Source organism: Tamandua tetradactyla, chromosome X, assembly GCF_023851605.1.
Source record: "Tamandua tetradactyla isolate mTamTet1 chromosome X, mTamTet1.pri, whole genome shotgun sequence".
Classification (NCBI taxonomy): Eukaryota; Metazoa; Chordata; class Mammalia; order Pilosa; family Myrmecophagidae; genus Tamandua; species Tamandua tetradactyla.
The window spans coordinates 3,512,241-3,529,980 of NC_135353.1; the positions used below are offsets into that span (position 1 = coordinate 3,512,241).

Below are 17,740 nucleotides of genomic sequence, written 5' to 3' on the forward strand. Positions count from 1 at the left end.
AAGTGCCCTCAGATCCATAATCTATCTTAAAATCACCAAGGCTCATGTCACTGCTCATAAAGACTTCTGGGCTTTCCAGTCCATTCTCCAAATGGTGATCTCCTCTCTCCTCAAACTCCTCAGAACTTCTCCCTTTCCTCATATTGTCTGGTTCATACTTGATTTAGAAATTAGAAAATTTAAACTGGAAATTCCTTCATTTTGCAATCACCAAGCCTCTTAATCTTTGCTCCTTTCCTCAAGTGAAAATAGTAGAAGTATTTTTTCTCATGTTTAAAGTTGATCCCTTCATCTGTCTTCTGGATCCCACCCCATTCCACTCCCCCCTTTCTCCAGATCTGCAATTTCCCCTCTCCTGACTAGTCTCCCAAGCATGCTGTAGTATTTCCCATCTTAAAAACCAAACCAAACCAAACCGATCCTTTGTTTCATATACCCCTCTAGCATGGATTCTATTGAGAACTCCTTCTTTTTGCCAACACTTCTTCCGCTAGGGTTCTGTGATGAACCGTACTTCTGTTCCCCTATCTTCAACCTCACTGGCCCCTTCTTCTTGTTTTCCTTTCCCAGCTCTTCCTTGTGACTCACCTGGTCCCAAAGACATTGCTTTAAATTACACACACACAGCATTTGTTTCCTGAACCCTAGATTAATATGCATTTCAAATCTAATATGCCCCAAACAAAACTTTTGATATGCCCCAAGCCTGTTGTTCAGTCTTTCAGTAGATGGAACCCTCATCTACTTAATCTCCCAAGTCAGACGACTGGAGTCATCCTTTAACTACTTCCTTTTCCTCAATGCCCCAGACCCAATTGATTTCTACATCTCGTTCGCTCTACCCCAAAGCCTAGTTGGAGCCCATCTACTTCGGACCCTACCCCTGAACTCTAAGTATCAAAAATGGGGGCAGTGACTGGTTCTCCACTCTCTCCTGAGTCCAGGGAAAAGAATCAACAATCAATGGATGTTTATTGAAAAGTAAGAATGCAATCAATGCAATGCCTTAGTGAAAGCATTCAGCGGTTTGTTAAGTGGAGGTAAAAATGACAGAGGACATTTCTAGCTAGAAAGGGAGTGTCAGGGCTTCTACTGGACCTCCGTCCCTAACATGTCAACAGATGAGGAAGGAAGGAGAGGAAATAGCCCACCTCACTTTCTGGGCCTCAGATTGGCTGTTTCCTTCCAACTGTAAAGCCATCAAATCTAAGAAGAAAATGTAGAGATACCTTTCTGATCCCCAGCTGGATGGGCTTTCTATGTTTAAAGGGGATTTGTCTACATTAAAATAATAAACTTCCGTATGGCAAAGCAAAAGTACAAAGTACTAGGGTTAAGAAGTGCATATGCGAATCAATGAAAGCTCTAAAATTGCAGCGGAAAAATGAGAACACAGATGATTCATGGAAAATAAAAGGGAAATTGTGAATGAAAAGGTGAAAAAAGATAGGCAGGATAAAAATAAACTAAAACAACAAAACATTTAAATCCATTTTGCAAAGAAAATTAAATAACAATATTTCCTGCCGGAAGGACAAGGCGGAACGAGCACTCCCAGGCACTGTGATTTTGAATGGCCTTGTCATATAGCAACTCGGCTTGATGTAGCAAGACCCTTCAAAATTTCCTATTTTCCAGCCCAGTAATTTTACTGCTAGAAGCCCATCATTTCTACTTTTAAGAAGTAGACGGATGTTTATAGAAAGAAACATGTTCATCAGCGGCATCATTTACAATAATGAAAAGCGGACACAAACTTTTAAGTCCGCAATTACCGAAGGATTGTTTGTTAGGTAAATCAGGAATCTCCATACAACAGAATCATTTGTAGTTTTTAAAAACAATCACTGTAAATATGCAAAAGTCATTTAATAAAATTCACCTTCCATTCTGAATAAAATTTTTTAAATGCACTTAACTAAGAATTAAGAAATTCTTCCTCATTGTTGTTTCCAAAAACAAGTGGTCAGCATCAGCATGAAGACCAAATCACGAGAGCACGGCACAGGATCCTGGAGTAAGAGCAGAACGAGAAACCAATGCCACACACATTGGAAAGGAAAAAGCGCGTTTATCATCACTTGGAAATTATATCATTGCCTCCTTTGAAAACTAAAAATGATTAAAAAACATTTTAGTGAGGCAGATGGATATGAAATAATTTTAATAAAAATCAGTACCTTTTTTATAGATCAGCAATAACTGCTTAGAAATTGGAAATATGCCACATTCATGGTTGCAACAAATATATATATATATATATATATGAAGCAACTCTACACAAAACATCTAAAAATGTGTAAGAGCTATCAGAAGAAAACCGGAAAGTTTTACTGAGAGATATCAAACAAAATTTAGGAAAATGTAGGAGAATATCAAGCGTTTGCATGAAAAGATTCCTATTGGAAAGATATCAGTTTTCTGAAATTTAATCCGTAAATTTAATGCAATTCCAGCCAAGGTAGCAATAGTATTTTTCTCTTTTATTTTATGAAACTATGCTAAACTCTAGATAAAAGACTGTATAAGCAATAATGAAGTTTTGGAGGGAAAGAAGTAGAAATGTTTGAGGGTAGGGATGAGAGAGTACTTGATCCACCAGATTTGAAGGTATGGTGAAGCTACAATGGTTTAAACAATGTGTTACTGGCACAGGGAGAGATGCACTACATCAACCGACCAGACCAAAAACAGCCAAGAAAATAATGGCAAAGCAGCACTTCAAATCAGTGTGTAAGAGGTGGAGCTTCAGAGTTGCTTTAGAGACAGACCCTGTATCAAAAGAATTCTGGGAGGGGGTGGCAATGGCTCTTACAGAGGGCTAAAGCTCTATAAGCCACCTTGTGTCTCCAACACTGGTGGAGAAATGATGGCACTCCTTAAACAGATTAAACAGTTAGAAAACTCTAGTTGATTCCAATCTCAAATCATAAACCAATTTCAGTGCCAGCTGGATTAGAAATGTACATGCTAACTAATGAAGACATGAAAACGTTAGTTGGAAATAAAGTTTTGTAAGTGTTGGGAGTGGAGAAGGCCTTTCCAAGCATGAAAGCAAAGAGGAAAAAACAGTGGGCAAATGTCAAAGATGTAATATGTACAAGTGAGGCCATAACAGCAGTATTTACAAGGGGGTGGAGGGAGAGAGAGGAGAGACAAGCAGAGGGATAGAGAGACAGAGAAACTTAAAACCTGAGTGTCTAGCCATCAGCGGGAAATGGGTAAAGAAGCGTTGGTTCAGCCAAACTCTGTGTTGAGAATTGACAAGGAGAGTTGCCCATAAGACCATGAGATGTTGTGAAGTGAGATAAAGGTCATAATTCCTTTTCGCGTGTGTGAGAAAAATACGTATATGGAAGAAAACATCCAGTGGGGTAGATACCAAAATATTGAAGTGATTCTCACCAGAGAGTGGGATTATGGGTGATTTTAAATATTTACATTTTGTCTGAATATTTTCACAATGTACATATTATGCCTTTTATAATCAGATAAAAGACAACCTATAGAATGGGAGAAAATATTTGAAAACAATATACCTGATAAAGGTTTAATATCCAGAATATATAAAGAACTGTTACATCTGAACCCCAAAAAGACAATCTCAATTTTAAAAATGGCAAAGGACTTAAATAGACATTTTCCCAAGAACATATACAAATAGTCAATAAGCCCATGAAAAGATGCTCAACATCATTAATCATTAGGGAAATGTAATTCAAAACCACAATGAGATACCACTTAACACCTACTAGGATGAGTACTATTAAAAAATAAAAGAAAAAAGAAAAAAACAGAAAACAACAAGTATTGGAGAGGATGTGGAGAAAGGTAAAATAGTATCACTGTTGTGGAAAACAGTTTGTTCCTCAGGAAGTTAAGTATAGAATTACCATATGACCCAGAAATCCCAGTTCTAAGTTCCCAAAATTGAAAGCAGGGACTCCAAATCGATGGTCACCAATATTCATAAGATGCTGATATTCATTATTCACAATTGCCAAAAAGTGAAAGCAACTTAAGTGCTGATCAATAGAAGAACGGATAAACAAAATGTGGTATATACAAGCAATAGAATGCTATTCAGCTTACAAAGGAATGAAGTTCTGACAAATGCTATAATGTGGACGAATCTTTAAGTCATCATTTTGAGTGAAATAAACCAGACACAAAAGGGCAAATACTGTGCGATGTCACTGATAGCAAATAATTAGACTATGCAAGTTCATAGAATCAGAAATTAGCATACAGATCGCCAGAGGCTGGGGTGGGGGTGGGAAATGGGAAGTTAGCACTTAATTAGTCCAGAGTTTCTGTCTGATGTGATGGAAAAGTTTTGGTATTAGATGTTAGTGACGGTAGTGTGACATCTTGGAATTGTATACTTGAAATTAGATAAAAGAATTAAATTGAGGTTGCTTATATGTTATCAGAATAGAACTGTACAACTCAAAGAGTGAACCCTAATGTAAACTATAGGCTTTAGATCATAATGTAATTGTAAGAAGAATGATTCGATTGTAGCAAAGCTACCACAGTAACGCAAAATGTTAATAATAGGGAAAACTGGGTATATGGGGGGGGCATGGAACGCTGCACTTTCTGCATGATTTTTCTGCATACCTATTTATATCTGCTCTAATAAAAAATTAAAGGAAATAAAATCTTTACAGAGGATGAACTAAATGATGTTAAGTTGGATTTGTAGAGTGAAAAGAAATAAGAATGCAACATACAAAAATTTTAATAGTGGCTTTCTCTGGGTGGTGGGTTTCTGAATGGTTAGTTCCAAAATTCCCCCAAAGTGAGCGTATTGTTTTTATAATCAAAACAGAATATATATAGAGAGAATTCATTGGCTAAGTGGTGGGGAATGGGACTAGAAAGGTAGGAAGCAGCTGGGGCCACAGAGATGAACAAGAAAGACGTCCCTGGCCATCTGATGGGAGAGACAGACAGACTGTAGAACCAAGCAAGGTAGAAAGTCCCATGCCTCACTGGAACCAGGGAAATTAATGAGCAACCTCCACAAGACATGAAAGAGGGTAAGAGAGTCTTGGGCTGGCTTCTCACAAGACTGCCCATCTTCTGACACTCCTGGTAGGATCACAGGACATCCAGCAAGACTTGAACTCGCACTGCAATTGAGCCTAGCCTACCTTCACTCCCACTTCTCACATGTCAAATATGCCAGATACATTCCTGCCTCAGGGCCTTTGCACTTGTTATTCACTCCTTCTAGAACAGTCCTGTCCCAATTATCTGCACAGCCATCTCCATCACCTCTTCCATCACCTCATTGCAAAGTGACCTTCTCAGAGAAGACTTCCCAGACCAGTCAACCTGAAATTACAATTCCTCACTCCCTTGTATATTTTACCATCTCTGAAACCAGGAAGTGTCTTGTAATAAATGGCATCCTACAACACTGCCAGCCAGGTGCAATCACACACATGCAAATATCAAAATTGCAAACATCAAAACTTGCAGGTAAATGTTAGTGTTTGAGAAGAAATCTCTGAGCAGGAGTCAGAAGCAGGCTCCTGGTAACTGTGAAGCACTCTTAAAGGTCCAAAGCCCTTTTATTAAAAAAAAATATTGTGAAATATAACATATAAATAAAACAGGAATAAATTTCAAAGCATAGCACAACAATTAGTTGTAGATCAGATTTCAGAGTTTGGTACGGGTTATAATTCCACCATTTTAGGTTTTCACGTCTAGCTGCTCTAAGATACTGGAGGCTAAAAGAGATATCAATATAATGATTCAGCAATCACCCACATTTGTTAAACCCTACCTTCTCTGTATAACTCCACCATCACCTTTGATCTTTCTCTCACTCTTTAGGGGTATTTGGGCTGTTCCCATTCTAACTTTTTCATGCTGGAAGGGCCTGTCAATAGTATGGACTAGGAGGATGGAACTAGTTGATGTTCTGGAGAGGCTGGCCCCTTTGCATTTCAGGACTTACCTGGTCCAGGGACCCATCTGTAGGTTCTCTATATTTGCTAGGTTATCATCTCTCTCCTTCAACTAGAACGGAAGCAGTGCAGAGACTTGTTCTGTTCTATTCACCCTTACATCCCTAGCACCTGGTATAGTGTCTGGCACATAGTGGGTGCTCAATTAAATGCTCAGGGGAAAGGCTTAGGGAAGGATGAACAGGTTGCAACTTGGGGTGGGGCTCTAGCTAGAGGCTAGGTACAGGGGTGGGGAGACCTCCAGGACAAGTGAGGCTGACGGAGGGGTAGGGTCCTGAGAAGAGGTGAAGCTGCGGTACTCCTTGGGTTCATGGCAAGACCCGGGAATGGAGAGAGGGTTGGAGAGGAGATAAGAATTGAAGGGGTTAAATCATACATTCTTGAGGATTTCAGTGTCCAAAGAGATGACTCAATTCCTTGTTCTCCCAGTTTCTTGACCTACGCTCCACCACTGTGCATGTTCTCCTCCCAACTGCAGCCCCTTAGCACTGTGGTCATATCTATAGGTCCCTGCAACAGTTCCAATAATCATTTGACCACCACCAGGACCCTCAAACCAACCATTGACCCTACTATTTTTTTCACTGTCTTCCACCTACTCCTCTTCTCTCCTACCCATGTCTTCACCTCCCTCTCTACCCAATCCATGTTTGTTAATCATAATTCCTCCGTTGAATACATACTCAACTCCTGGGTCCCTCCCTCATTCTGTACTCCTCTGGTCAAGCCCCAACCTACACTGGATCTGCCCCCATTCAGGTGTGCACAGCTGAAGAACAGACAGGTGACTCCTTGCACTCTGAATGAACATCCCTTAAAGCACCTCCAGAGCACATGTACCCTCCCCCTCCCCAGAGACTCTGTTAAACTCTTCTCTTGTTCCCTCGTGTTCACACACACATTGCCCCATTTTCTCTACCTCAAAAGAGTCATCAGCCATTTCCAACTCCTCCCGTCCCATTCTAGATGGACCCCACTCTGATCTGCTCCTTGTTCCCCCACGTCTTCTCTGAAATTGTTCTTGGAAGATCACCAATGACCTTCACATTTCTAAACACAATGGTCACTTCTTCATCCTCATCTTACTTGTCCAGTCAGCAGAATGTGAAATAATTGTTCACTCCCTCCTTTTTAATATGCTTCTTGGAGCCACATTCTGCTGGTTTCCTTCCCACTTCACCCACCACTCCTTTCCTGTCTTTCTGTGGTTTCCTCCTCATCTACCCCAACCTGTAAATGTAGGTGTTCCCAGGGCTTAGTTCTGCGGTTGCTTTGCTTTACACTCACTCTCTTGTTGGTTTCATTGTCTCATGACTTTTAATGTGACTAAACGTTACTTATTCTCCATTATAGCTGGAGCCCTGATATTGCTCCTTAAGCCCAGATTCCTATATCGAATCCACTCCATTTGCAATCTTCCTTATTTCAATGGATGGACCTCCATCCTTCTTGCTCCTTAGACTAAAAGCCTGAAAACTGCTCTTGGCTCCTCTCTTCACCATCTCAACCACCATTGACCTTGTTTAAGCCACCGGCACTGCTCACCTGGGTTATTCTGATAGCCCCCTAGATTGTCTTCCTGCTTTCACTCTCACTGTAACCCCCTTCAATCTATTCTCATATAGCAGCAAGACTGATCATTTCTATTAAAATATAAATCTGATCATGGTATTCCTTGACTCAGAACCTTCAAAGGTCTTTCCACATTACTCATACTGATTGTCAAAGTGTTTTCCATGTTTCCTGCAGGACCTCTCCGTAGCCCAGTCTTGACTGCTCTGTCCTCACCTTCCTTTCTCACTCTCATCTGCTCTACTGTAGCAGTCAGCCTCCTGGCTGACCAGAGTCCATACTAGGTAGGGGAACTCCTCAACTGGGCCATCCCTTGACCCGCAATAGGTCCTCGCCCAGATGTCATTTTCTCAGTGTGCCTTTCCTCGATCCCCTTACTGGAAATCTTTGCATCCTGGAGCCCCCTCCCCACTTCATTTTTCTTCAAACACAATCCCATCCCTTTTACTTACTTGCTTTTTGCCTAATCTCCATGAAGGAGGGGATTTTCCTAGGTTTCCTTCTGCGATGCTGGGTCCTAGAGCAGTATCTGGCACCTAGCAGTACCAATTCCTGATTTGTTGGCTAATGAATGTTCGGAGATAGAGTGAGGCCCTTCTGACATCAGGATCTGTGTTGAGTTAAGGCTCAGGGATGGGGTGAGGCCCAATGAGGACAACAGGGGGTGGGGGCACAAGAGAACTCAGAGAAGGTTTGCACTCTGTGAAGGGATGAGAATTGTAGGACCTATGGAGAGTATTCTCATCTTAACCAGTGGGTGAAGCTCAGGGGTGGGTGATGTGGAAGCAGATGGATGATGGGGTTGGTAGAGTTGATGGGCGAGAAAATTAGGTCTCTGGTTCAAAAATGCTGAAGATTCAAGGCAGTGATAGCAGAGCATTAAAGCAAGTGCAAGAAACCCTTCTAAGCATGGGACGTTGTGTGACAGCAGGGGTCTGAGGCGGTGTTGGCATTGGGGAAGATGCTGTGGTAGAAAGGCACAGGCCTACCCTCGCTTTGACTCCTCACTTTAGCCTTTCCTGCCTCAGATATATCTAGATCCATTGAGTGCCTGCTGTGACTGAAACTGTGTCCTGGATGCTGGGGACAGGTGACTAGACAATGTCCTTCGGGGGTCAAATGTGCATTAAATACATACAACACAGCTGGATGCAGGCAAAAGTGAAGTGTATGAAACTCACACTTAAGCAGCAGCAACACTTGACATGATCTATCCTTACAACAACCTTTTGATGCAGAGAGGTTAAGTGACTTGCTGAAGATGACAGAGATCATATGTGGGTCTCCCAAGAGCTGAAGCAGGTGGCACTCCAGGGCTGCTGCTCTCTCTTAGCCCTGTCTCCCCCCCACCCCCCTTGCCACCCAGAGTCTCCCGGGGTTATGGTAGAGCACAGATACTGGCACAGTCGAGTCAGAGCAGGACTACATGTGAAGCAGGTGGGAAGAATGAGTACCAGTGTGCCCAGCAGGCCGTGGGAAGAAAGGCATGAGAGGGCACAAGAAGGAGACGCTGGTGTTGCTGGCGCCAGAGGCTCAACTGGAGGTGTGGGAACGAAGTGGGAAGTCACAGACCCTTACGCACACAACAAAATGGGGACCCTTCCAACAAGCGTGTGATCAGCATAGGGACATGCAACAGCTAGGAGACTGGGGAGTAGCAGGGCGTCATTTAGCAGAGCCCAAGCCCTGGGGTTGGCGCTCCCACAAACGATGGCCCAGGCTCCCTCCCCTTGGACTGGGCTGTCCTCTAAAAGAAGCCCTATTCTCTCCCTCTGGTGGTCTTAATTCTCTGTGGCACCCTGCCCAGCAGGCCGTGAGGATGTGGCCCACAGTTGCCTCCAGCAAACAAGAATGGCAGAGAGGACCCTGGGGAAGATGTGGCGTGGGTGGGTGGGTGTGGACAAGGAAAGGCCCTGCAGCCAAGGAAGAAACAGCCAGTCAGGGAGAGACTCTGAGAACAGGGGAGGGGATGAAATGGCACAGACAAAGGGGGACAGGGAGGGGAGAGGGCAGGGCCAGGGCGGGCAGAGGGCACATTCAACCTTGGCCCCCGCTGCTGTCTGCCAGCCCAGGAAGTTGGACAGGGAGGAGGCCTCGCTGGTGGCGCGCCCGCCCGGGACCCGCAGGGCAGGTTGGCGTCTCTCTGCCCGGATGGGCATAGGGGTCGTATCCCGCGTGGCTTCTCAGGCCAGCCCTAGTGCTGGACTCGGCCCTAGAGGCACCGTGCACAGAAGGAGCCCCGCGGGAACTCAAGGTCTATGGCCCGGGCTCCCTCCCTTTAGTCCTAGACCTTGAGCTCCTCGGAGCGCTCCTGGCCCCTCACTTAGCGATCGACCTCGTCGTGCGGCCCTGAGGGGCCCTCTGCCTGCGACTGGCTTTCAGTGCCTCCAGGCTGCCCCTCCCGCCGCCCGGCCTGACCTTCTGAGAGCCCACCACCCCAGCGCTCCTCGCAGGCCCGGGAGATTCCCTGCCCTCACCCCTGTTGGCTCCCCAGGGTTCCTTTCTCAAGCCCATTCCCTCCTTCATCTCGTCGCAACCACGTGGGGGAGGCAGTATTCTCCCATTTCTCAGATTTGCCAGGAGAGCAGCCTGCTTCCCGGGGCGGGGCGGGGGCAGGTAAGTGACGAAGCCAAGGTCACCCGGGCATTGGCGGATCGCGGCCTCGACTAGGGGAGCCCTGGCGAGGCGGGCCCAGGCTAGCGGCCCGCACCCCGGTCTTCTCAGGGGTCCCCGGGCCTGGCGGGCGGGCATGGCAGGTGAGCGGGCTGTCGGGGGAGGCGGGTAGGGGGAGTGGGGGAGGCCCCGCAGCGCCAGGGCCCGGCAGGGACGGCGCAGGTGGCCGCGGGTCCCCGAGCGCCCCGGGGCCCTCCGATCAGGCCCCGCCCCCGGCGCCCCGGGCGGGGGGCGCGGGCGCGGGGGCAGGTGCGCGCGGCCGGGCCTCCCTGTCTCCCTGGGGTCTGGTCCCCGCGCGCCCCACCCCCGCATGTCCCCGCGCGACCAGGAGGCCGGGTGCGACAATCGCGGCCTGGAGAGAGGGGCGCGGCGGGCGTGGCGCTCGCGGGTGGCGCGCAGGGCGCTGGGCGCGGGGCTGGAGCTGGCACGCCGGGGGCCGGGGGGCGGGGGGCAGGCCGCGGCGCAGCCCCCAGCGGCGAGCGGGGCCGGGGTCGCCGAGCTGACGACAGGGCCCCGCCGCCTTGCTGCGCGCGCGGGACCCCCGGCGCCCTCGGGCCCTGGCGGGGCGGGCGACGGGGCGGCGGGCGGGCCGCGGGGCGGGGCGGGGCCGGGCGGGGGGCTTGGCCGGCGGGGAGCAGGTGGGCGGGGACAGGGGCCCTGCGGGGAGCGCGCGGCGAGGTGGCGGGCTGCGTGCGCGAGCGGGGCGGCCGCCACCCGGGCCCGGAGAACGGTGAGGCCGTTTGGGTCGGGCGCCCAGCCGCGAGGGCAGGGCTCGGGGACCCGGGGCCGCCGAGCTGGGCGCGGGGCACCGTGTGGGGGCGGGCTCTGGAGTCCGGCCGGCCCACGGCCTGGGGGGAGGGAGGTCTCCAACAGACCCGTGAGAAGTGTGTGCGTGGGCCAGAGGCAGGAGTTCGTGGCCAGGGCGCGGGTGGCAGGCGGCAGTGGGCGTGGACAGGCACTTGCAGGGCTAGCACGAGTGGAAGGGAACAGGGGGGCCCCAGAGTTGGAGTTGGCGCATCATTTGAGAGTTGCCATGTCACTGATAACATGGGTCGATGAGTCATGAGATTTGGAGATTGCGGATGCCTTGCCTGGCAATCAGTCCCGAGTGGTGGAAATGCAGAGGGCTAGGGTTTCGACATGGGGTTTGGAGGCCCTGTCTTGGGGCACCAGGTGCCCACACTGGCGAAGGACTTTGGTAGGCGTCCCAGAGCGCTGGGATTCCGAAGCTTCAGCCTGGGGTGGGGTTAAGGCAGGTCTTTGTGGCCACCAGTTCCTGGCCTTCCTTCCTTTCCAGACTGTCAGGATTCAGCTGTGTTCCTGGGGGGAGTGGGTTAAAAATTCCTTCGGCCTACAGTCAGCTTTCCACTCTCCACCAGGGGCAGAAGGGACATGCACATGCGTGACTGCAGCAGCCTTCTGTGTGGTGAAGCCCGCATGCTTCCTCGCTGTTGCCATAGTAACGGCCTATTGATGGTGTATTTATAGGGGAAGAAGCCAGCTCAAATTGGGGGAGGGAGGGAGGGAGAGGAGGCCCGATGGCAGCAGCAGAAGTGGGCGATGCCGTGTGAGCTGTTTGGGGAGTTCCTGGCTTGTTTGAAGCTTAAAAATGAACTAATGACTTTTGCAGGTGTGAGGCTAACACACGCAAAGCTATGCTATGTGTGGGTGTGCATGCACGGAAGTTGGGTGTGTTTGGGACAAAAGGCAGCTATATGCAAGCTGTTATGTAATTTTTCCACGTAAAAACGTTAGAAAAAAAAAACACAACATGGTGCAGTTTTCTTCCGTAACTAATGAAACCGAGATTTGTCTCTTTTGCCTTCTTAGTGCGACCATCACCCATTCTTTTCAATGCCTGACACAACACCTCCAGTTTTCTTCCATCAACAGCTTGCTGTTAGGTGTGCTGTGCCCACACGCTCCCCATGGGACTGCTGCTGGCCTTTGGGGGGACCTCCGAGATCCCGCAGGGAAGAAGAGTTTTGAGATAATGTTCCAGCTTTCCCCTTGCAAACGTGGAGGGCCAACTTTTCTCATGGTGGCAGGCCCATCTGTTGACAGACTCCCACACTGATAGTTTTTGTTGTGATTCTTGAGAGGTGCAGAATAGAAAAGTCCCCTGGCCTGGTGCTTCCCTAGGTGGATTTTTGCTTTGTTTTCTCCTTTGCTTTTTTCTGTTTGCTTGTTCTCTTTTTAAATTTTTATTTTGAAATAATTTCAAACTTACAGGGCAGTTGCAAAAATCATACAACCACCATATAGAGAACTCCAACGTATTTTCCTTTAGTTTTACATTTATTTGTGATTTATATCCTACTGCCTGGCCAAAAGGACTAGAAGACACATTATTAAACATACAATAAGACCATAGAATCATAGAGGACTGTGTGCCGTGTGGCAGAAGAGAAGTACATGTGCTTAACAGTGGGGTCCCCAGGACCCCCTTGCATGGGGATCAGTGTTAGCAATTCCTGTTAGCTCAGATACAAAGGGTTACACAGTTCACATGCCTTGCAGTCAGAGCGCTGGAGCTCCTGCCCGTGGAGTGGAGAAATGGGGTGATTGTTCTATGTGTGTGAGAGTAAGTTAGGGGGCAAGTGGTATGCTGGGGCCATAGTTTCTATGCCATTTAGAGGTAATGCATCTCTATTCCCACCTTTTGAGTGAATGTCCTGGTTCCACGCTGCAGTGTTTCTTAATGCGTGGAGAGGAGAGAGGCCTCTTTGTCTCCTTACCTGGTTTAGAAATATTACCACAGCCGGTCATCTTGGCTTGGCCTTGGTGGGTTTGGCCAAGGTCTCATCATTAATTTACATCACCTGGTATCCAGGAGTGTGCTTGTCATGAGAGGTAATTGGGACTTGCCCTCATGACCAAATTTAGTGTCACATGTCTCTGTCTCTGACAATTTGCATGGCCTTGACTTAGTCCCCCGTCTCTCTGGACTCCATTTCCTCATCCAACTGAGGTCTTCTCCAATGCTAAAGGGCAAAGATTCCTTAAAAGGTATCATAGGGGTAACAAGGAAGGAGGAGCCTCTGTAGGAATCAACCCTTGGGTCTTCTAGACTCTCAGAGTCTGCTCTTGGGGAAATTCCTGGGTGGTGTGCTTTGGAGTCGGGTGCATCTCAGGGCCCCCCTCGAGGGAAAGTTTGGGGGAAAAACAAGAAGCTGCAGAGCTCTGAGAGCTACAAGCATAGTGTGTGTGTGTGTGGGGGGGGGGGTCGAAGCCTTTCTTAAGGAGCTGTTTGACCTTTGGCCAGGCCAGTGTGGGCAGGGCAGAGTCCAGCCAAGTGGGAGTCCTAAGGGGCTGTGGGTGTGATTTCACCACAATTCAGCTTTTCTCCTTCACCAGGCAACTGAGACTGGATCTGAGGGAGCATGATGGCAGGTGAGTGTTCCTGGTTCCAGTGGTGCTGATAGGCCAGGCCCACAGGCTCCAGGTAAAGCCCATGTCCACCTTTCGAGCCTTGCACAGCTTTCCCCTGCCTGGGTTGCCCGATTGGCTAACAGCTGCTTTCACCTTTCAGCTCTTTGGCTCCCTTCTTATAGAGGCATGGGCACGGTGGGTCCTCGGGTCTCTACCTGCTTGCAGAGACCTACCAGCCATCCGCATGGGCTCCAAGGGCACCAAGTGGACATGAGAATTAAGAAGGCAAACACCAGGGCAAAAGTGGTGTCCTCTTTCATCCTCTGGAGTCTCAGTTCTGGCTCCCGGGGTGCATGACTTCTCCCTTTGGAATAAGTAGATGTGTCTACCAACAAATGACAGCATTGCAGGAGTGGTCTGGCCCAATCTACAAAGGCTTAGACTTTCCAAATAGATCCCACTAAACCCCTTACCGGAGGAACTCTCAGTTGTGTCCATCCAGTCCCCGTGAGCTGTCCCAGCCTGGGTTGATACCGGATTGCCTTGGACAAACTCTTGATCCTGATTCTTTCTGAAGTCACTTTTCCTACGCTCCTTGCTCCCCCTCCCCTCTCCATCAGTTCCGATTTCCCACTGTATTAGCAGAGACCCAAATCTTGTCGGGTCCACTGGACTCCTGGGCTGCAGTCTCTGGGCTGAGCCCGGTTTGGAGGAGCCCCCCAGGCACTACCCCATACCCGACCTAGGGTGTGGCTCTCTCTCTGCAGTGTTTCTGGAGGCCAAGAATGCGCATTCCGTCCTCAAACGCTTTCCTCGGGCCAATGAGTTCTTGGAGGAGCTGCGGCAGGGCACCATTGAGCGCGAGTGCATGGAGGAGATCTGCAGCTATGAGGAAGTCAAGGAGGTGTTTGAGGACAAAGAGCAAACGGCACGTACACCCCTGGGGTCTGGGTCGGAATGTGAGGGCAAGCCCTGCAATCTCAGTGAGTGGGAGGCAATGAAGGCAGAGCGCCTTTCGCCTGTCTCCTGGGGTTCTTCTCCATCCAGCCCACAGCCTTTTTCCTCTCTGATAGCTCTGACTACAGTTAGGAAGGGGTAAGCAGCAGCCTTCAGGCCCTGCAGAATAGGACACGGTGGTCTATTTAGGACCTGGCTTTTTTTTTCTTCTTTTTTTGGCATGGGCAGGCAGCAGGAGTCGAACCGGGGCCTCCGGCATGGCAGGCGGGAATTCTGCCACTGTACCACCATTGTACCACCCTAGGGCCTGGCTTTTGATGAATCTCCCTCCGGATCTGTCTCCTCCAGGAGTAAGTGACACTTCTCCCCCTTTCACAGATGGAGTTCTGGAAGGGGTACCCGAATGCCGTCTACTCAGTGCGAGACCCTGCACAGAGCTCGGACGCCATGTACGTGGCGGTGCCCCTTCTGGGCGTGGCGTTGCTGATTGTCATTGCTTTGTTCGTCATCTGGAGGTGCCAGCTGCAGAAGGCCACACGCCATCACCCCTCCTATGCTCAAAACCGGTACCTGGCCAGCCGCACTGGGCACAGCCTCCCCCGCGTCATGGTGTACCGGGGCACTATGCACAGCCAGGGGGAGGCCTCTGGGCACCGGGAGGCGGGGGGCACCCCGCAGGTGGTGCTGGGGGCCAGTCGGGGGGGCAGAACCACAGTCCGGCTTGAAAGCACCCTCTACCTCCCTGAGCTCACTCTCTCCCGACTGTCCAGTGCCACCCCACCCCCGTCTTACGAGGAGGTGACCGCCCCCCAGGAGAGCGGCAGCGAGGAGGCCAGCGTCTCTTACAGCGACCCGCCCCCGAAGTACGAGGAGATAGTGGCCACCAGCGCTGGCTCAGACAAGTAGTAGCTCTGACAAGTAGCCTCCTTCAGGTGTCTCTTGTTTTCTTTACAAACGTTTTGAGACTGTGTCACCACACAGAGCCTTAGCCTCCTCATTGCCAAATAATTTCCTAACCATGGTTTTCTTTGGAAGTCAGTTGTCAAAGACAGGGTGGAGAGAGTGGGGGCAGGGACCAGGCCCACCGTACTGCCCACCCACCCCCCACCCCCTCTGCCGGGGACTGGCTTCTTTATGCCAAAGGACTGGCCCCATTGAGTATGGCCGTGAGGCTGGCTGGAGACCTGTGTGTGTCTGGAACCATAGGCCCAGAGCTTGAGCAGAGAAGGCAACCCTTCAGCACCCCTTCTCCTCAACAGGGACAAAGGATTGAGAAGGAAGAAAAACAACAATAGCTACACAAAAGATAAACCCAATAAACCAAAACAATAGAAACAAGGCCATTCATAGGAGGCCAAGGAAAAGCACACCAATCTGTGTCAACCTCTCATCCCAGTACATACCCACCACCCCTAACCAGGCAAAATGGAATATCTAGCACATCCTGGAAGGAGCATGAGGTTTGTGGAGGGTGAGGGGGCAGGCATTGGGTGACAGAGTCACCTCCTCTGGATAGTCTGAGGGGCCCACACATACTTTGCTCTCCAGGAGGGTAGCTCTGACTCTGGACCCCAGGACCAGCTGTGCTAAAACTAGTAGTCACTGATTTGAGCCCAGTCATTGCCCCAGAGCTCTCCACCATGGGGAGAATGCAGACTGTTGACCCTGTCCATGGCCTCCGAATGGCTGGATTTTATCTACCGTTGGTGGGCAAGATATGCCCCCCTAGTCTTGCCTCTTGTCCCCACGACTGACAGGACAGACTTGTTAGATATCTGGCTAGGCTTAGAGAGAGCTGAAGTTTTCTCCTTGAGAGGTTAACTGGCCCATAAAGCAATTAAACCCATTAGCATGACCTCTTCAGCATGGTACTCTCTCGCTTTGAACTTTTCATGCATCAGTGTGTTGAATTTGAATTTCAGATCACTGATTTCTCTGCAGTGATGGTGCCCACCTGGGGAGAAGATCCTAAAGCAGCTGTCTTCTGATTTCTTTGTTGGGGGGGTATGGGGGAAGCCCCTGGCCCATCCAGGGTTTCTTAGCTCTTGCCAGGTGCTGGTCTGTTTTCAGTAACTCCTTTCCATGTCCCAGGAGTGGTCAACCCCTCTATTTCAGGAAGGCCTGGGACAGCAGCATAGCAGAAGTGACCTCCCCTTTAAGTGTCAGTGACACTGTCGATACCGCCTCCCCTGTCCCCCCCATCTCCACCCTCCTGGCCTCAGCACCAAACCATTTTTCCTCTGTGGTGCTTTAAAAAATGTAGCAAATTCTCATGGGGCCCAAAAGAGTGCAGAGCTTGTGCTTGTTGGCACCTGCAACAGTTTGAAGCACAGAGGGTGGACAAGCTTCTTTCTGCGGAAGGAGCTCTCCGAGGCTGGCATCGGGACACGTTCTTTGAATGCACCCCAGTCTCAAGGCCACTGATGGCTTCAGGAGGTCCCTCCAGTCCTGGGGACCTGCTTTTCCATCCTCCCCCCTACCTCACAGGCCCATTGGAGGCTGGCTGAGCTTATGCCTATGAAGTGCTTGGAGCACCAGAGAGCCAGGGCAGAGAACGTCTGCTCTTACAGGACGTTACTTCCAGAAAGGTGTAGGTTATCAGGGACATCTTAGCTGTAGCCCTTATATTGCCTCTGAGGGGGTTGGGGACCCCAAGCTGAATATGTTGAGTCTCAACCTGGGGAGTTGATCTAAGCCGATTGACCCAGAGATCCTGACAAGGTGACATTCCACCTTACCTTCCTTCTGGGAGCATGTGAGAATACACTATCACATGTCTTCTGCCCAGTTAGCCAAGCATCAGGCATGGGTCCTGTTGGCTAAGGAACCCCCATTGCCTTTGGCATCTGCTGAGCTGTGGAGTGCTTGAAGCTATGCTGATATGGGAGAGAACTGGCAGCAGGAGCCTGGGACATGGTCCAGTGGAGGGAAGTGTCCCAGTCCCATCTTGGAGGTCCCAACGGGCAACTGGGTCATCATGGTCCCTGGCTCAGGTGCTTGACAGCCATTGTTCGAGGCGGGATTAATGCCACAGGCGTTGGGACATTGGGAGAAATTGCAAATTGTCTACAAAAGACTGTACAGTACCCAGCCAGCATAATTCCTTGTGGTGCACATTTGTGTTTTAAGAATGCCCTGTACATATCTTTTAACTGTCTTTGTATGATGTTGATTTGATACAA

The 17,740-nt window shown here is 49.4% G+C and overlaps 1 protein-coding gene across 1 annotated transcript; it reads left to right on the top strand.

Moving 5' to 3' along the window:
- Positions 1 to 13,583: 13,583 nt before the first annotated feature.
- On the top strand, positions 13,584 to 15,464 carry PRRG3 (proline rich and Gla domain 3). The gene is made up of 3 exons (XM_077145563.1): positions 13,584 to 13,622; positions 14,369 to 14,529; positions 14,937 to 15,464. Exons 1-3 carry the CDS (start codon positions 13,613 to 13,615, stop codon positions 15,462 to 15,464), a joined length of 699 nt encoding a protein of 232 aa, XP_077001678.1. The 5' UTR covers positions 13,584 to 13,612.
- Positions 15,465 to 17,740: the final 2,276 nt, after the last annotated feature.

What these genes read in the sequence shown, in the direction of transcription:
- PRRG3 (XM_077145563.1), top strand. An exon ending in TTGAGGACAAAGAGCAAACG is followed by an intron (nt 14,530 to 14,936) that starts GCACGTACACCC and finishes CCCCTTTCACAG; the next exon opens with ATGGAGTTCTGGAAGGGGTA.